This window comes from Trachurus trachurus, assembly GCF_905171665.1.
Source record: "Trachurus trachurus genome assembly, chromosome: 24".
In the NCBI taxonomy this organism is placed as follows: domain Eukaryota; kingdom Metazoa; phylum Chordata; class Actinopteri; order Carangiformes; family Carangidae; genus Trachurus; species Trachurus trachurus.
Genome location: NC_139910.1, coordinates 18,147,882 through 18,163,760, shown reverse-complemented (window position 1 = coordinate 18,163,760; position 15,879 = coordinate 18,147,882). Strand labels below are relative to the sequence as shown.

Sequence of the window (15,879 nt, the reverse complement as noted above, 5' to 3'; positions counted from 1 at the left end):
AATATAAAATAAAACAAATTGATTGGGAACTTTAGAACTATGATAGACAAATGGAAACTTCTTCCTCTTTTTCTAACAGGGAATGTTGCTCATACTCTCCAAATATCTTTATCTCTTTCAAAACATTCCCATTTTTCTCCTCATCCTTCAAGACAATTAGTTCCATTGTTATGCCCTTTATTGGGCATATTGGCCTCCCCAAATCTCCAAGGCACATACAAAAACCCACAGCTAAAGGTGGCAGGAGGATTCCCATCTTCATTACTACTGGGCCTTTAGTTTCCTCTGTCTATGCTATTGCTACCTGTGTTGTGATATTAAGTGATAATATATTGGGCATCTTTTCTGGTCTTGCCCCAAACTCACCAAATCTTGCTACATATATATGACATATAGCAGATGAACAAATCCCTGGTGGCCTCATTTTTCTTTGACTCTTCCCTTTACATTACACAATCTGGAAGAAATTTGATACACTGGTCCAGTTCCCACCCTAAGGTGTGGGGACCCTTTATTAATCATATTAGGAGATAAATGTGTTTCAGTGGGACCTAATCAAACTGGACTGTGCTGTGTTGTATTGCATTAGTGTGCTGTGGTCTGCCAGGGTAATTTTTCTTTTCAGGCCATCCTTGATCTCTCTGTCTCAGTCCAGTAACTCCATTCCCGACACTCAATCAATTTGTGGACATTTCAGTCACACACTGACATGCATGTGCATCCTTACTTTTGTTCTGTTTTGTTGTCATATTGTGGAAAAATCTCACAAATAAAACTTTTTGTGTGTGTGTGTCACAATGGGAAATGACATCCTCTGTCCACAGACTGCCGACTCAGACAAAATATGATAACTGTAAATACACCTCAGGAGAGAAGGGAACAGACAAAGATTTCATTTCCACTTGGGAAAACACTTCAGAAAAGTCAAATCAAGTATATTTATATAGCATTTTACATTTTTACAGAAATATGTAAAATAAAATAAAAATTTAACATCACAGCAAGAACAAAACAAACAGTGAAACATTAAACAATAATCAACAATAACAAAATCAAAACTTGTAAAACAGAAAAAAATAAAAAAGGTTTTCAGATTGGACTTGAGAAATGCCAGGTCACTGATGGCTCGTAACTCAAGGGGTTAAGCGTTTCAGTGTTTGGGAGCGGCCACAGAGCGGAACACAGCCGATCGTTTACGGCAGGTTATGGGGACTTTCAAGAATAGTTCTTCTTATTAGCGAAGAGCTCAGCAGTGCTGACGAACTTTCAGGCACTCAGCCAGATATGATGTGGCAAGGCCATGAATAGCTTTAAAAACAAACATTAAAAGCTTAACATAATCATTAATTTGACAAGACATGCTGCTAATATAATAGTCACAAGTGTTACAAGACCACAGTGGCCCAGGTTTGAGTCCATCATGTGGCCCTGTGCTCCCATCCCATCAAATTTAAGGCAAAAATAATATTTAAAGTGATGAACCTGACAGTTTTTATTTAAATTTGTTTTTTCAAAGTTGCAGTGCATTGAGTCGTAAAATGACACATGCATTTTGTCCTTTAGGTGATTTAGTGCAGACACTGAGGGTACTTTCTTTTCTCTTTTTTTTTTTTTTTTTTTTTTTTTTTTTTTTTACAACTGCTGACTAGAAGAGATCTTCCGCAGGGGTCCTCCCCATTCCTCCTTTCACTGATGACCATTTATTTGGTTTTCCTGTTTTCCTTGAGTGCCAGGTTGTTTGTTAACCACTGTTCATGCTACTGTACTGGGTACCACAGAGCCCAGATCTTATAACATCATAGAAAGAAATCAGCAGTTCCCTTAAGCAGCACTTGAAGACGAGGCGGAGGGAAATTCCAACACAACTAGCCTTAGGGTGGAAACTTGTTTGGGTTCAGAGGAAATGCGATGAACGGGAATAGTTGTGTTTACTGTTGACGTGTTTAGTTACTATAGTAATAGTAATACGGTAGGTTATAGTGTTATCAATAACAACATCAGTAATGATAATAACTACAGTATGAGTGTTTTTGCAGATCTAAAACTTGCAGCTCCTGCAGAAAGAGAGAGAGAAAGTGGAGTATGTAAGTAAGCTTGAAGAAAAAGAGCTCACACTGTTATCCCATTGGTCTTCACATTACCATATGTTTAGACCTAATCCCAATATACATGCGCAACTGAAAAAAAGTTTAAACACCTTTAAAGTGTCATTTAGTGCACCATCAACAAATGGACAAGACAAAGCAGGTGCCTTTAGCCTGATAGTAATCATTCTTCCAGCTTACTGCCCTGCCTGCATAATTTCTTGTCCTGCTCAATTTAGCCAATTCCGGTCCAACAACACACGACACACACAAAAAACAACACAACTCTTCCTGCACACGAATTGAACCACAAACATCAGCACACCTCGTGTGCAATCACTTATTATATATAATAAGTGATTGCTCTTTGTTTGCTCCTTGTTGAATCCAACAACCTATTAGTCATATATGACTAATAGGTTGTTGGATTCTTTTGTTCAAGCCGTGACATAACGATCAGTCCAGGTCCCTGCGCTGCTCATCAGACCCACAGTGATCTGTCAGCTGAGGAATGTCTTTGGTCAGGGTAAATGGGAAATGTGTGGCAGCTGAGATGTGATCTGTAAAAACATTCTTTGCAATAGTGCTTTAAACAGGTTTCCTTTGTTTATTACTATGTTTAGCACCTCCCAAATTCCATTCAAGAGATAAAATAGTCCCTGTACATCACTGCAGCAGTTAGTCAACATGCATCTGTGTTGTCAGTTGTGTCGCTTTCTCTCAGCCGTGGTGGTTCTGAGTGGGATCCTGTCACTGCACATTGAAGGATGTGATGTTGCCCAGTCCGTTTGTGGAGCCTATGCTCCAGGAGATATCATCCTAGGTATAATGTTGCCCTGTCATAGCAACGCAAAGGGACTTGATGAACGGATTAAACCTGAAAGCTTTCTCTGCTCAGAGTGAGTATAAGACTTGGTGGATTTATTATATTACATATATTCATAACAGTGTCAGCGAGGTCAACAGTACAACAACAGATAGACTGCCTTTACTTAAAATGTATTTAAACCCAAAGAACAAAAAATACAGGGAATACAGTACAGATGGTACCCTGACACTTTATAGCCTTGTTGGTTGAAAGTTTCTGTCCTCACTGTTGTGGTTTTGTGTGAATGGATTTCTCAATAAACTGTAAATTACAGTGTCACAGAAATTAACTGGAAAGTACAAAGAAAGAAAAACTGATCAAATAATCAACCAGGGTAGGGATTTATGTTATTAGTTCAGTTGTTACCATTTCATAAATTATAAAAAAACTCATATACATCTTCTTCATTTACCAGTTATCTTAGTAACTGATTAATAAATGGTTGTGAAAATGAGATGAAGAAACTAGATGATGATGGGGGAGAAGCAGCAACTGGCGGATGCACATGCACACGCTCTAAAAGAATAATATTATATTATATTATAATATTTTGTTTTTGATTTGCTGATCATCTATATTGCCTGTATTGTTATGTGTCTTCACCTGTATTGCACTAGCTATATAAACAAATCAGAAATAAAATAGATGGATGTTCTTCAACAGGGATGATAGTTATCAGTGATACCTACTCCAAAATTCCTGAGTCTCCTTTTAGCAAAGAGATTCTGCACCGTCCCTTTGTCAGCCCAGTTTATTATTCAGGTGAACTCCCAGGCATTCTTAGGAGTAATCTCTTTGTAACTCAACTCATTTCATTCATAATTCAAACCTTTACACTTTTATATTGAGTCTATATACTTATATATATATAGTTTATTACAAAAATAACTTTTTTGGGGCCCAATTCCTGAGAAATAGTTTAATCATTTTTAATATTGTTTATTTTCAGTTTTGATCTACGATCATTTGTAAGAGCCTTGACTACAATACATCAGATTGAGGAGCTAAATGCATCTGGTTTCCTCCCCGGAGTACAACTTGGATATATGCTGTGTGACACCTGCGCATGCGCCAGCAAAGCTCTGCAGGATGTCGGCCACATGCTCGCAGTCAACGGCTCTCTGGATGTCACATGCAACTACACCGACTTCAGGCCCACAGTCAAGATTATTTTAGGAGCACTATACTCAGAGCAGTCTATTGCTTTGGCCAGACTGCTCAATGTGTACATGGTCCCTCTGGTAAGTATTTATCACACATGTTTTCATTTTTGATCACTGATTCTACTGCCATTAGATGTCCTGAGGTGGTGACGTGTTTTTTTTAATTATTATTTATTTAACATTTAATCAAATCAATTGAGTCTTGACTCTGCATTTGTTTCATAAATACTATGAGATATTATTTCCCTGATGGAGTTGGGCATTCATTTTCAATTTAGTTTGTCTTATGTAGAAGCAAATAATTTGTTTCAGACAAAGCACAAACTATGGAAGCAGTAGGAAATGGTTTCTTCTGCTGCAACCCTGTCCTGAAATATCACCCTTACAGGAGCCGGCATACATGCCCCCCCATTGTTAGGGTTACCCTAATTAATACAAGGACTGCTGTACTGACAGTAGAATACAACTTTGTCTCCAGTAAAGGTTACAGCAGTCATGGCTTAGGTGGGTTTTTAGGGCACAAAAACAACTTGGTTGTATGTCTTTTATTTGTCAGCATCATTTGTCTGGAAATGTGTGTTTATTCTCTCACATTTAAAATTCCTCTTGTCTTATCAGCTGAGCAGCACATCATCTTCACCAGAACTGAGTGATAAGATGCGCTATCCAGTTTTCCTGCGCACTGTTCCAAGTGACATTCATCAGACTAAAGCTTTGGCCAAACTGATGCATCAGTATAACTGGAACTGGGTTGGCGTTGTGTATGGAGATGATGAATACGGCAGAGCAGCTTACCAGAGCTTCCTCATGGATGCTGAGGCAAATGATGTGTGCCTGGCTTTCAGTGAGATGTGGCCTCATAACCTTGATAACTCACAGAGTGGGGAACGTATCAAGCAGGTTGCTCAGCAGATCCGGTCCACCAAAGCCCAAGTGATACTGCTAATCCTCAGGGAACAACAGGTGGAGACCCTCTTTAAGGAAATGATTCAGACCAACACATCAAGGATCTGGATTTCCAGTGATGCCTGGTCTAGGAGTTGGTCCCTTGCCAAGATGGATGGCATTAACAAAGTTGGGGACATCTTAGGCATCACTTTTGTTACAGACAAGAGTGAATCATTTGATAATTACCTGAAGAATCTCACAGCAACCCCAGGAGGATACAACTACTTCATTGAAGAATATAAGAACCTGAGATTCAATTGTTCCCCTGAATGTTTCTCAAACAACCCTCCATCCCACTGTCCATCACCTGAACTTCTGAAAATAAAATCTGACAATGCTTGCAACATCAAGGATCCCCAAGAACAAAATGATGACTTTCTTTTGACAGCTGCGGACACAAGCGAAGCCTACCTCAACAGAGTCGCAGTGTGGGCTGTAGCAAACACTCTCAAGAAGTTATTGAAGTGTGATAACTCCTCATGCTCCGGAGAAATTAACTTCCCACCATGGAAGGTGAGAATTGATATTTTCTCCAGATAAGAATATGCGTATAGCTTCTTCATACTTCAGAAACTAATGTAATGTATTTATTAGAATTCTTAAGCTGTGTTCTAATTCAGGGGTCGCAGGGAGATGACAAATATGTGGCCTGTCATGGATTGTAGACCACGAAACCCAAATTGAAAGATTGCCTGATTTGTGTTTTTTTTTGCTTTCATTACTGGTGAACAATGAATCTTCTATTTCCCTGCCACATTTAAAGTAGCCTTTAAAATGAGACAGCCTGGTTGTGCTGATGTGAAACAATTGGTCTTCAAACACAGCATTGAAGTATGCCTCCTCTGAATTGGGACATAGTCTTAGAATGAGTCTTTTGTCTCTGCAAAGGCACAGCTTTAATTAATATTTTTGCTCCTTGCTTTGCAGCTTCTCAAAGAGCTCAAGAAGGTCAGGTTTAAATTGGACAACAAAACCTTCTACTTTGATGAAAATGGTGATTTCGTAAATGGGTATGATCTGATTGTATGGGAAAAATATGGACACCGCAGAAGATTTAAGAGAATTGGGAGATACGATGTCCTTGGTGAACAAGTAGAAATTGATGCGGAGAATCTCACCTGGATGTCAACAGGCAACATCACAGTAAGTAACACACAATGAAACTACTCGCAGATTTTATCACAGCAAAGGTCAATGTGATTGGGATGATATCGTTATCCAATTCTGGGGAGAAAGATGTCACTTAAGACATTCAGGGCCTTAAAGTGTAGCTTGTAGATGAGGCTAGATGACTATGTGCAACCTACTGTGTTGTGCGCATGCCTATTGAACCCTTAATAAATCCTCTGTGGACCAGGTATGTCCATGCTTGGAGGAAGTTGAACATCTGGCCTCTAACAGCCAGACAGACTTATGTAGTGTTTTACTGCTTACAACATAATCACCACTCTACAGAGGTAGGTCCTTGTGTCTGAGTATGACCAGTAGGTGTCTTGCCTTATTTCTTGTTTTACTCTTACAGACACCTCAGTCCAGATGCTCAGAGATCTGCCCCGTGGGCTGGGTGAAGAAGATCTTGAATGTATCCTGCTGTTACAACTGCACCGAGTGTGGTGAAGGGACCTACACAGATACCCCTGGTATGACTGATTGGTTTACTGTTTTTTTAATTCTGTTTCAAAATGTCAGTATCATGTGACTGCTTCAATACCTGTCAAAACCCTTTACACAAGCTAAATAAAAACTCAAGTGAGACCATATATCACCATCTTCTTCAACAGATTCTATGGCCTGCAAAAAATGCCCCAATGGAACTTGGTCTCTCAAGGGCTGGGATCACTGCCAGCCAAGAACTGAGTCCTACCTGCGATGGGACGATCCTCATCCCATCGCCCTGATGGCGGCTACTGGCTTTGGCATTTTGCTGTTGTTGGTTATCTTGATTATCTTTCTGGTATACAGAAACTCTCCACCTATGAAAAGAGCTGAGGTGAGACTCTCCTGTGTGATGATAGCTGGTCTGGCAGTGAGTTTTGCAAGTGTGATCTGCTACATCGGCAGGCCCAATGCACACATCTGCCGGGCACGTCAGGTCATGTATGCCATGGGCTTTACCTTGTGTGTGTCCTCCATCCTAGTAAAGGCCTTTCGTACCTTCCTGGCTTTCATCCCCTTCGGTCAGATGACGAATAGACGACTACACAAATGTTACAAGCCATTGGTCATTATCATTGTGATGACAACGTTTCAGGGGCTCAATTGTGTTCTCTGGATGATCTTTGACTCTCCTTTTGTCATGGAACCAACGCCACTCCCCCAAAGCATGAAGAACTTAATCATTTGTTGTGAAGGCACGACATACATAGGTTTTGCCATCATGTTGGGTTACATAGCTCTACTGGCATTTATTGGCTTTCTCTTGGCCTTCAAAGGCAGGAAGGTTCCTCAGGAGTTCAGTGAAACAGGCTACATCATTTTTAGCATGCTGATGTACTTGTTTGTGTGGATGTGTTTTATCCCAGTCTACATCACCACCAGCAAAAGGGGTAATCCTGTGCAGGCTTCAGCCATTCTCATATCCAGCTACGGCATCATCTTCTGCCATTTTATGCCCAAGTGCTATGAAGCACTTTGTGGGTCAAAGACCGACACACTGGAGAGAATTCTGAGGAGGTGGCGAATCGTCTCAGGTCCAAATCTCGATTCAGAGACAGGGTCAGAGACAAGCATAGATGTTCCTGCGATGACCATACCAGGTGACAGGTTTTCCATATCAAGCACAACAACTATACTGAAGAGCGAGGTCAGCCCTACTGACTCAGAGCCAGTCATAATTCCCACATGTGAAGAAAAGAGTCCTTCCTATACCCTGTCTAGGATGTTGGGGACAAATGTAACAAGGAGACGTAGGAGTTCCATCTAAATACCTTTCTTTTCTTCTTTTACCATTCTTTGTAAGATGTTGTAAAATATTTTGAGTTGTAAATCCAAAGTTATATTGTAATTTCTACTACTATTGACCTGTCGTATTTTAGGACTTGTTGTACATTGTTTATATGCAATTATATTTGTGTGTCCCACATTATCAGTAAACTGTCATTAAATGGCATTCTATGATATCGCTGAGTTTCCTAATGTGATAAGTGCAATTGAGTTTACCCATGTGCATCTGAAGCACCCATATACCAATGATTAGACACTGATCAATCTACAAAACCATCACTCTGTTAATGTACAGATAATCTGTGATGTCATGTCACAGAAATGCCTGTTTTTATAGTTGAATAAAACCATAGCTCATGAGAGGAACAAGAGGATTGAAATCGGAGAAAATCCAGGCATTTCCTTTTTAACATGTAAGAAGCCAGTGTTTTGCTCCTGAAATGTCAATAAAATACAACAGCAGCCACTTTCAGTGAATAATACTAAAAGTGAGAGATCAGACAGATAATCTGGTCTCAGATCGGTGCCAGAAATTGTACATGGGGTGACAAAGAGGTTATGAGAGGATTGGGCAGGGTGGCATGAGAGGGTGGTGGACATCACAGACAATTCAGATGGGAATAAAGCAACAAAAAGCAGGGGTGAGGCGTCACTCCTACATTGTGAAGAAGAACAATCAAATCCATGAAAACAATATACCGTATTCATATTATCTATGCAGAAATGTTTTACACACCAGCTTGGGACTCTTGTTGTGCAAGCCTGAGAGAAAAAGCTGGATAGGAAACAGCTGAAAATAGCACAGTAATAGTCAGCCAATCACTAGTGATCCCCCTCAAGGGTATTAAAGCCGCTTTTCCCGTCAACCCACACACACAGTCACTCGTTGATCAAACACAACCTGTCTTCACTGATCACAGTAGGCTAAAACCCATCCTATCCATACAGCCAACATCACTTGCAGCTCATTGTTTGTCACCATGAATCAGTTAATATGAACAGAGATGCATGATTGACATCTTTAACAACACAGTTCCTGATACCAGCAATAACTGGAAGCTCACTCACTTGTTTCTGTCGCTCTGCGCTTCATTATCTATGCCAACAACTGAAGTCACAATGCAGCTATTGTCAGTGAAAGCATTTTTCCGTGTCATGGCTGAACCCACAGAGTTTTTTCAAGTGCTGCTATGCATGGGTTCTTAACCTAGACAACAAAACGTCTTGTTGCTTTTTTTTTTTCTTACATGCATGTGTAAGATAGATCAAGTAATTTACATAAAATATATAAACATTATCATCATCTGCTCTCACTAAAGTCAGAGTTTAACACTACAACATTCAAACTGACAATGAAGATTGCCCCTCTGAATTCAATTGCAGTGATTATAAGCATAAAATCATTACCAAATCAGAAATTCACAAATAATATCAAAGGTGCAATAACATGGAAACTGAAAGTATAGAGTAGAATTTTTTTTAAACTTTTAAAACGTTTTATTTTAGATTTTGGTGCACTGCAGGGTTTAGCTGTTATAAGCCTTGTGTAGTGTGCAAGACACTCTGACAATGGCAGTGGAGTAAGAAAAATGACTGTGTGTTCTTTTGTCTTGGTCAAGGTTGTCAAAGCTTTTCTCTCACTATTGTTTTGTAAAGAGCAGCATAGCATCACAATCTACTTTTCTGACTCCAGCAAACAAACAGTGTGATTCTTGTTAGATTAGCGTAATGTTCTCAATCAGGGGTATAGCTCCTGACTGAATAATGCATGACATTGTTCATATTATTTACCTGTCACTTGCAGCTATCAGATGAATGCAGATAAGCTGAAAGTGAAAGTCTTCCCTCTCAACTGTGGGAAAGTATTTGTGTAATAGTCATATGTTGCAACCAGAGGTTTACAGCCTGCAGTTCAGAAAAAGACACATAACACATTTATCCATGTCTAAAGTTAAGAAAACATTTCCTGTTTTAGGTTAATTAGGATCCCTGAATAAATTCCTAAGCAGTATGATGGCTGTGTGCTCTCAGGGTATTTAGTAGTATAATTGTTTGAAAAGATGAACTTGGGACCTTCAGGCATCTGGAAATTTAACCCAAAGATGAATCAGGCTTGTGAAGGTCCACAGTTCTTTTTGCTGATGTTGTGTTTGGTTTCTTTTGATTTTTCCATGCGATGATAATATGCAAAAATGCCCCTGTGTTTGAAAGAGTACCTTAAAACATATCCATATGTGTGGCTCCAATTTACTCAAATGATGTCAGGTAGCCAACCAGAAACTTCTAATGCCAAAACATCATCGTGTGGAATTCTCCAAGCTGTCACAGTCAACTTGATGTATGCAAACTTATGACTTGGATCAAAGTAATTAAACATTTAAATAAAAAAAATAAAGAAAACTCTCTCTGTCATTATTTTGACATTTTTCCAAAAAATAAAAAATAAAAATTGCATTGTAACTGACCTAAAACAGGAAATGTTTTCTCAATTTTACAGTCAGACATTGTTCTAGATTTAACTCCTAAACTAAATGACGAAGCGAGACGTTTGCTTCAGTTCAGATGTTCTTTTAGTGAATAATTAAAAAACATACAGCTTATGCGTGTTTAGGCAAGGTACAACATGGCTGCCTACAACATAAACAAACTGACGCAATCACGTCATGTTCACCTTTCTGCTCCTAGAGCATCTTCTGTAGTGAAGTCCATTTTTAATGTAAATCAAATGATATAGTCTCTTTTGACTGTTCACAAAATGAACAGTTTTTATCATTATTAATGTTAACTTATATTTTAACTTGTATTACACAACTTATTTATTCTTTCAATTGATGTCTTTCTGACAAAATAAATTCTCAACAGACATGGAGAAAAGAAAGTTTATGTGTCTTTTTCTGAACTGCAACACTTCTGGTTGCAACTGTATATTCCTCGAAGTTATTGCCACTGCTAATAATCCAACCTAACAGGTAGCACATAAAGCAGTGGGCAGAATTCCAGCATCTTAAGCACCTACATGCTGTGTTTGCCAACAGCTTACCCAGTTTATGTTACTGTGATACAGCTTGGCCTGGGTGGTAAGGAAAGCAGAGACACTTTTGGATCTATAGCTTTCTGGGAATCAGGGATGCTGTGGTTACCCACTTTCAGAGAGCGCACATGCATTTGATGGATTTAATCCAAGATAATGTTGGTTGTTATCATGCTCACACCGCGCACAAGTAAAATCATTAGTAGTCTTTTTAGGCCTGATGGGGATGTCGTAGGTGTGGTGGCCCGCCAGGCCAGTCTGTGTACACAGGAGCCTCGATTATTAATAGGTTGTTACTCATGATTATATTTGTTGAGTTGACTGTCATTTCCCATGGTAAAGTGGTTACACGTCTGTCTTGAAAAGTGTGCAGTTTACACCTTCTTATAATTGATTGTTGTTTATTATTATATATTATCTGTGTAGCACTTTCCGGAACAAAGTAAGAAAGTGCCTATATGGATAACGGGGATTAAAACAACACACACATAAAAACAATTAGAACTAACTATAAATGGTTCATAGTGAGCAGCATCATAAACCTTCATGAAAGCTTTCCAACTGAGGGAAGTGTTTTAAAAGACACTGTTGATGTAGACCTAGGTGTATCTGAATTATCTGTTTGACTCCCTGATGAAGGCTTGATGCCGAAACGCGTCGTAGTCATTTTAAACATGTCAGTGTGACATTGCCAGATTAATTAAAGGCATTTTAATTAACTCAAGAGAGTGTCTTGGAGTTTTTCTTTGTTTTTCCACACTGTTGATGTAGCTTGTTAGTCTCAGCAGGCTGATTGCTCCTGTATTTGAGGCTCTGACAGCAAGGCCGGTCACCTTTAGTCACCCCCCGAGACCCAGGAATAAACAGCTATATGAGGTTCAGCAGGTGTTATTTTATTTATTTATTTATTTATTATTTCTAAAGTATATGTTTTGGGCATTTTTGCCTTTATAATTGATAGGTGATTGGATGGAAATGGGGAGGCAGAGAGAGGGGGAACGACATGCAGCAAAGGGCCACCCGAGTCGGGACTCAACACAGCACAGCTGCAGTGAGGACCACATGGGGTGCCTGATCCACCAATTTAGCAAAACAACGCCCCAGCAGGTGTTATTTTTATATCCTGGGTACATGTATTCACACCCAGCTTACCTGATTCCAAAAATGTTTCAAGGGCATACTGTATGTATAAAACAGAACTATAAAATATGTGTTACCTGACCTCTATGTAGGTTATCTGAGCGGAAAATCACATACAACCTGTTGTCTAAGCCATGATTTTATCATCAAAGCCAAGTGAACAGACTGCAGCTGCAGATTACTCTAAGGTTAAGCGTCAGTGAGAGAAATGTTTTTATAGATGATGCTGTTAAGGTAAGTCACGTAACGTTACACCAAAACAAAAACAAAAAAAATTAACAAAGGGGACAATTGTATTAGGTACAGGTGAATTCCCACTCCTGTACTCAAGTGAACCTGCAACAGAACTACAGTAAGTGAAACCTGATCTCATGACAAGAGTTGCTGTTTGTATTGATCAGAGAAATATTTCAGAGATGGAAATGCTGATGGATTGTCCAACTATAGGGAAAAAGCCTGTGTTCTCAATTTGTAAAAAAAAAAAGAAAAAAAGAAGCTGGTTAGGGTAATGAATGCATTTGCGTGCGTGTGTGTGTGTGTGTACGTACGTACGTACGTGCGTGCGTGTGTGTGCGTGTGCAGGTAAGCCAAAACATGCAAATATCTTTATTTCTATCACAGGTAAATGTTATTAAAGCGTTGACATAGATATTTCTTCCAACCTAATGACTCTAGTAAACAGAGTTGTTTATCTACCAAACAGTTGCATGTAAACGTTACCAGCAGCACAGCAGGTAAGGCTAAAAACACCACCTGACAAACTCAGCTCTGATTAACCTGATGAGATTAAAGTATTACATGTAAATGCCTGTCAGTGTGTTAGTGTGAACCTGAGTGTGTGTTGATGCACTTTACATGACCATCTGTGTGTGCTAAAGAAGAGAGAGGGAGAGAATCCCCCCCACCCGCCCCTTCCCATCTGCCTTATCCTCTCACCACCTCACCATTGCAAGTCCTCTTGCTCGACATGTTGCAGGTGTCGTTTTGACCACGAAACTTCAAGGAGGATCTTTGAAATGACCAAAGAAATATCAGGGAATAACCACGTGAAGGTGGACGGAGGATTTTAGAGGACCTGCCAATGGATTTACACTTTGAAGTCATTTCTTCTTGACACATTTTTCCTCAAAAAGAGAGGATTTTTCCTTTTTTTCTTGAGTCACATTAAATTGAAAAAAACATGGGCTGCTCTCCATCCAAAGGAAAACTATTTGCCAAGCAAGACGGCATAGAACCGCACAAGACCCTGCTGACTGAACCAACGCGTTGTAAAGGTGATTCTAGCCCTGTAGAGGAGGTGAGCGAGTGTTTGGGCACCGATGAGAAGGAGAATGAGCTTCCCTTACCCACCGAGGAACATCCTGCTAAAGATACTGAATGGTCCCAGCTGACCATAGACACAGCTGCCCCAATTACAGAGGGCAGTAAAGACTCAGAGGAGAATGTGGTGCCCCAAGAAATAGTCACACAGGTTATACAATCAGACAAAATTAAGAAGACAGAGAAAAGAAAGAAAAACAAAAGTAAGAAAAAGTCTACTGAGAAGCTGAGGAAATCCTCTATCAGTCAGACCAAGGTAGAGCTCCCTCCGCTTATGGTGAGGGCTCACCAGGCAGCCTATGCCTTTCTGAACCCAAATATCTCCAAATATGAGACTCTGTTGGGCCTCCTGGATCAGGCTGCCCAGACCCAGTTGTCTCTCCAGCCCATGATGTCTGCTTTGGTCTTGCGCTTCGAGGAGATCAACCAGGCTCTAGAAGAGATGGCTGAGGAAGGGGAACTGGTTTTGAAGGAGCACGGGGAATACATGGCTTTGCCTTCTGGGATGATGGGCCCTGTTGTTATGCCAGCTAAACCTATTAGTACCTCCTCTGAAAGAGTACCCCCAGATCTTCTGCAACAAATGCTCCAGCATTCAACAGAGAAAATGAAGCTTGTGGGGGGCTCAGTTCAGGCACTGGGTGACACGACACTGGAGGAGGCAGTAGAATATTTTTCATCCCTCTCTAAAGTACTGGTTGGGAAGTTGCGGGCGAAGCAGGTGGCAGAGCGGCGGCTGGCTGTCGTGTTGGCACAGGTGGAGGTAGCTGCCATGAGAACCTCTAACCCTGAGGATTCAGCGCTGCACAGTGAAGATAGTGGTATTGGGGGAGAGAATGAAAGTCTGACAGGATCTGAGAGGCACCGTCGCCATCGCGGGAGTGCTGGATCTGGAAGTTGTGGTTCTTCAGTCAACATTCGTAGTTTACCAAGCCTTGTAGGTCATAATGAAGACGACAAAGAGGACGAGGACGAGGAGGAAGATGACGACGACGATGATGATGATGATGAAGAGTATGAGGATGATGACAGTGATAGACCTGGAAGAAAGAGGTCAAACTCTTCCCCACCAGACCCCAGTCAACCTTTTCTCGTTCATGTAAATCATAAACAGGACCAGCAGCCTGCAATTAAACGACCCCTGACTGCCATCACAGCAACTAAGCCTGAACACTTATCGTCCTCCAGATGTGTGAACATAGCGATGGAGCTACAAAAGAGCCAGAGTGACTTGGATCAGCGAATAAAAAAGATGGCCGGAATCCGAGGGAACAGAGCATCAGTGGGGCCTCATTATAATCTGTATAGAGCTGGACTAAGGCGGCATTCAATCAGTGGATCAGCACAGAGAGGACCCTTGAGAACAAATCAATCATCTTGTTGCTTACCAATGTTAACACCCCAACCACCCAGGCGCCAGTCAGTCAGAAGGCTAATAAACACCTTTAGCCAAGGGACTGATGGTAGACCAGGGCAGAGCCTTGCTAATATTCCGCCTCATATCAGGAGACCCAGGAAAAGTGGAGTCCTTATGTTATCTGAAACAGTAAATAGTAATGAAGGGGGTTCAGTAGTCAATGGCAGCAACAACAACAACAACAGCTGGCCTGATGGCAGGGATGACCTTGATGTAGATAACCTACCACCTCCACCCCCAGAGGTTTTGATGGACAACTCTTTTCGTAGTACTGAGGGAACACCAGGTAATGAGGAAGGGTCACAGGAACAGCCAGTTCAGAGTCTCCCAATGATAAACCAAAGAAATGGAGTCTCCCAGCGTCTGAGGGCATCTGTGCAGAATGTGGAAGTGCTGCCAAACCGAGCCAGTGTGAGGCCAAAATCCATGAGTGTCTCATCTGCCCATCCTGGCAGACAGGATGCTGTGAAGGGGGCACAAGATGCAGAGCAGCAACCTGATACTGATATGGATCCTGACATGGAGAAGGCTAACTGTCTCTATCAGCAAGCACGCAAGATCATTCACTTGCGCAATGCAGCCGAATCTCTTGATAAGAAAACCAATGCACAACTAAGTGGCCAAAGGGGGCAGAGGTGTGAAAGCATTGACTTTTGTGAGGGTGAGGTGCCACCTTGCAACCCGCCTGTGACAGCCCCACCTGTCTCTAGAGTCCGCCTACCACCATCTTGCCCGTCCGTGCGCCAGAGATTTCCAAGCCCTCCTGTGTTCAGACCTCAGTCCACTTCATCTCGCCCAAGTTCACCAAGAACTGTAGTACGTGCCACAGATAACAACACTGAGGAGATAGTACCATTGGTGTCCTTTCGGGACGCCCGTTCGGTCTTCTGTCGAAATGAGTCGGAAAGCTCATCGGGCAGATCATGGGGTGACACCCGAGGCAGGATGTCCACAAGAGGGGCAGA

At 41.1% G+C, this 15,879-nt stretch overlaps 1 protein-coding gene across 1 annotated transcript; it reads left to right on the top strand.

Moving 5' to 3' along the window:
* Positions 1–2,771: 2,771 nt before the first annotated feature.
* On the top strand, positions 2,772–13,247 carry olfcb1 (olfactory receptor C family, b1; the record flags this gene model as incomplete). Its single annotated transcript, XM_084000779.1, has 7 exons — positions 2,772–2,983; positions 3,902–4,193; positions 4,734–5,576; positions 5,991–6,206; positions 6,586–6,703; positions 6,845–7,778; positions 13,154–13,247. The coding sequence occupies 7 exons, from the start codon at positions 2,772–2,774 to the stop codon at positions 13,245–13,247; spliced, it is 2,709 nt and encodes a 902-aa protein (XP_083856905.1).
* Positions 13,248–15,879: the final 2,632 nt, after the last annotated feature.